Source organism: Grammomys surdaster, unplaced genomic scaffold (genome assembly GCF_004785775.1).
Source record: "Grammomys surdaster isolate TR1022 unplaced genomic scaffold, NIH_TR_1.0 109401, whole genome shotgun sequence".
NCBI lineage: Eukaryota > Metazoa > Chordata > Mammalia > Rodentia > Muridae > Grammomys > Grammomys surdaster.
The window spans coordinates 6,638-9,293 of record NW_021610632.1 but is presented as its reverse complement, the minus strand read 5'-3'; the positions used below and the strand labels follow the sequence as shown (position 1 = coordinate 9,293).

General features: G+C 45.4%; 1 protein-coding gene across 1 annotated transcript; it reads left to right on the top strand.

Annotated features, from left to right (window-relative positions):
- The first annotated feature begins 619 nt into the window (after positions 1-619).
- LOC114635490 (40S ribosomal protein S2) lies at positions 620-1,532 on the top strand. Its single transcript, XM_028784051.1, has one exon. The coding sequence runs from the start codon at positions 626-628 to the stop codon at positions 1,505-1,507; it is 882 nt and encodes a 293-aa protein (XP_028639884.1). The 5' UTR covers positions 620-625; the 3' UTR covers positions 1,508-1,532.
- The last annotated feature ends 1,124 nt before the right edge of the window (positions 1,533-2,656 follow it).

Sequence of the window (2,656 nt, the reverse complement as noted above, 5' to 3'; positions counted from 1 at the left end):
ATATTTTTATTATGGCTACTCTCAGTAAGCTCAGCAAGCTGTCCTGCGGTCTTTGCCAAGTTGTTTGTGGTCTCTGCTGAGCTGTTTTAATTTTTACCCTTACAACAGAAAGTTTGTATATTCATAATAATCTGATAGGTTTTGAGATAATAGTTACACCTTAAGAAAAGTTAAAGTGTCAAATAAAAACCAAAAGATTGAGATTAGTCTCAATAGAATAGTCCCTTAGCCCTTATTTTTTGTTTTCCTGTGTCCCATACCAGGTGGCTCTTTTGATATGAGAAGGAGATTTTGGATTTTTCTTTAAGAAGCATGTGTGGGTTTAGAGGAGTGGGCCATGTTCCAACCCCCAAAGCCAGCTGTAGTTTTTAACTGAATTGGGATCATATAAAGACCATTTGCCACATATGTCTGTCTGTACAGGGCAACAGAGGCAAGCTGGAGGCGGGCAATACCACTTGGCTAACTTACTCTTTTTCTTGGCACATTTTCTCTTAACAATCTGTTCTTTTTATTCAAATGGTTAACTTGTTCAGGGGTCTCCAGATTCCTTAGTTGTATGCTTTTATTCTCCTGGGAAGATAAAAACAAAACCCTGGCTTCTTCTTCTTCGGGAAAACACCAAATGGCGGATGACGCCGGTGCAGCGGGAGGACCCGGAGGACCCGGGGGCCCAGGATTAGGAGGCCGCGGTGGCTTCCGTGGAGGATTCGGCAGCGGTCTTAGGGGCCGCGGTCGTGGTCGAGGCCGTGGCCGTGGTCGAGGCCGCGGGGCTCGTGGAGGAAAAGCTGAAGACAAGGAGTGGATCCCCGTCACCAAACTGGGCCGCCTGGTTAAGGACATGAAGATCAAGTCCTTGGAGGAGATCTACTTGTTCTCCCTGCCCATTAAGGAATCTGAGATCATTGATTTTTTCCTGGGTGCATCCCTAAAGGATGAGGTTCTGAAGATTATGCCAGTGCAGAAGCAGACTCGGGCTGGCCAGCGGACCAGGTTCAAGGCTTTTGTCGCTATTGGGGACTACAATGGTCACGTTGGTCTTGGTGTCAAGTGCTCCAAGGAAGTTGCCACTGCCATCCGAGGGGCCATCATCTTGGCCAAGCTCTCCATTGTCCCTGTGCGGAGAGGCTACTGGGGGAACAAGATTGGCAAGCCCCACACTGTTCCGTGCAAGGTGACAGGCCGCTGTGGCTCTGTGCTGGTGCGTCTCATCCCTGCCCCCAGAGGCACTGGAATTGTCTCTGCTCCTGTGCCCAAGAAGCTCCTGATGATGGCCGGCATAGACGACTGCTATACTTCAGCCAGGGGCTGCACTGCCACCCTGGGTAACTTTGCCAAGGCCACCTTCGATGCCATCTCCAAGACCTACAGCTACCTGACCCCCGACCTCTGGAAAGAGACTGTGTTCACCAAGTCTCCTTATCAGGAATTCACTGACCATCTTGTGAAGACCCACACCAGAGTCTCTGTTCAGAGGACTCAGGCTCCAGCTGTGGCTACCACATAAGGGTTTTTACAAAAGAAAAATAAATGAATTAAGTCTGTTAAAAAAAAAAAAAAAAAACCTGCCCTAATCCTAACTCTGGGGGTTTCCCTTTTGCCAGGTTATATGTTTCCTAGGGTGAAATGGTTTTTGGAAACAGTGAAAGTATTTTATTTTGTTTTATTTTATTTTATTTTATTTTATTTTATTTTATTTTATTTTATTTTTGGTTTTTCGAGACAGGGTTTCTCTGTATAGCCCTGGCTGTCCTGGAACTCACTCTGTAGACCAGGCTGGCCTCAAACTCAGAAATCTGCCTGCCTCTGCCTCCCAAGTAAGTATGGGTTCCTTAGAATAGTTATTATCATAGGGTTGTCCTGGTCTAATTTGGTTTTCCATTTCCCCTTATTTCTTAGTGTTAGGGGTAAGCCTGCAAGTTTTTTTTTTTTTTAAATATGTGACCTATTATCCTTGCTGATTTATTCTGAATTTGTTTCCTGGCAAATCTTAACATCCTAGCTTTAATTAAACATGATGCCAAATTGTCCACTATTTCATTATTTTCAGGCATTTTGTCACTCTTGCCTGTATGGGCTACATACAATTTAATGTCTTTGCTAAGTTTGCTAGGTTTTACCATTTCCACTCATGCCCACCCCAGGACCAGATATCTTTGCCATGTATCTGCCAGTTAGTGGTTTTCATTTTGAGGACCATATAGCTGCTATACCATTGCACATGCAGCTTGAACTGAAGAAGACAGAGATTTTCCTTTTGCTTTCCTAGTTGTTTGTCTTGTAGCCAATAGTGCTGAATTGATTTTTGTGGTCCTTCCTCAGTGTTGGCCATTCCATCCCCAATCTATGATCTATAGGCTGCCACTTTCCATCAGTTTTGGTTCCATCAGTGGTTGATGAACTCATCAGTAAACAATGCACTAGCCAAATGTGATCATTCTCTTGGCCACCACACTTCAATAGATGCCTCTTGCCGGGCGGTGGTGGCGCATGCCTTTAATCCCAGCACCTGGGAGGCAGAGACAGGTGGATTTCTGAGTTCGAGGCCAGCCTGGTCTACAGAGTGAGTTCCAGGACAGCCAGGGCTACACAGAGAAACCCTGTCTCGAAAAACAAAACAAACAAACAAACAAACAAAGGTGCCTCTTTCTGGGGA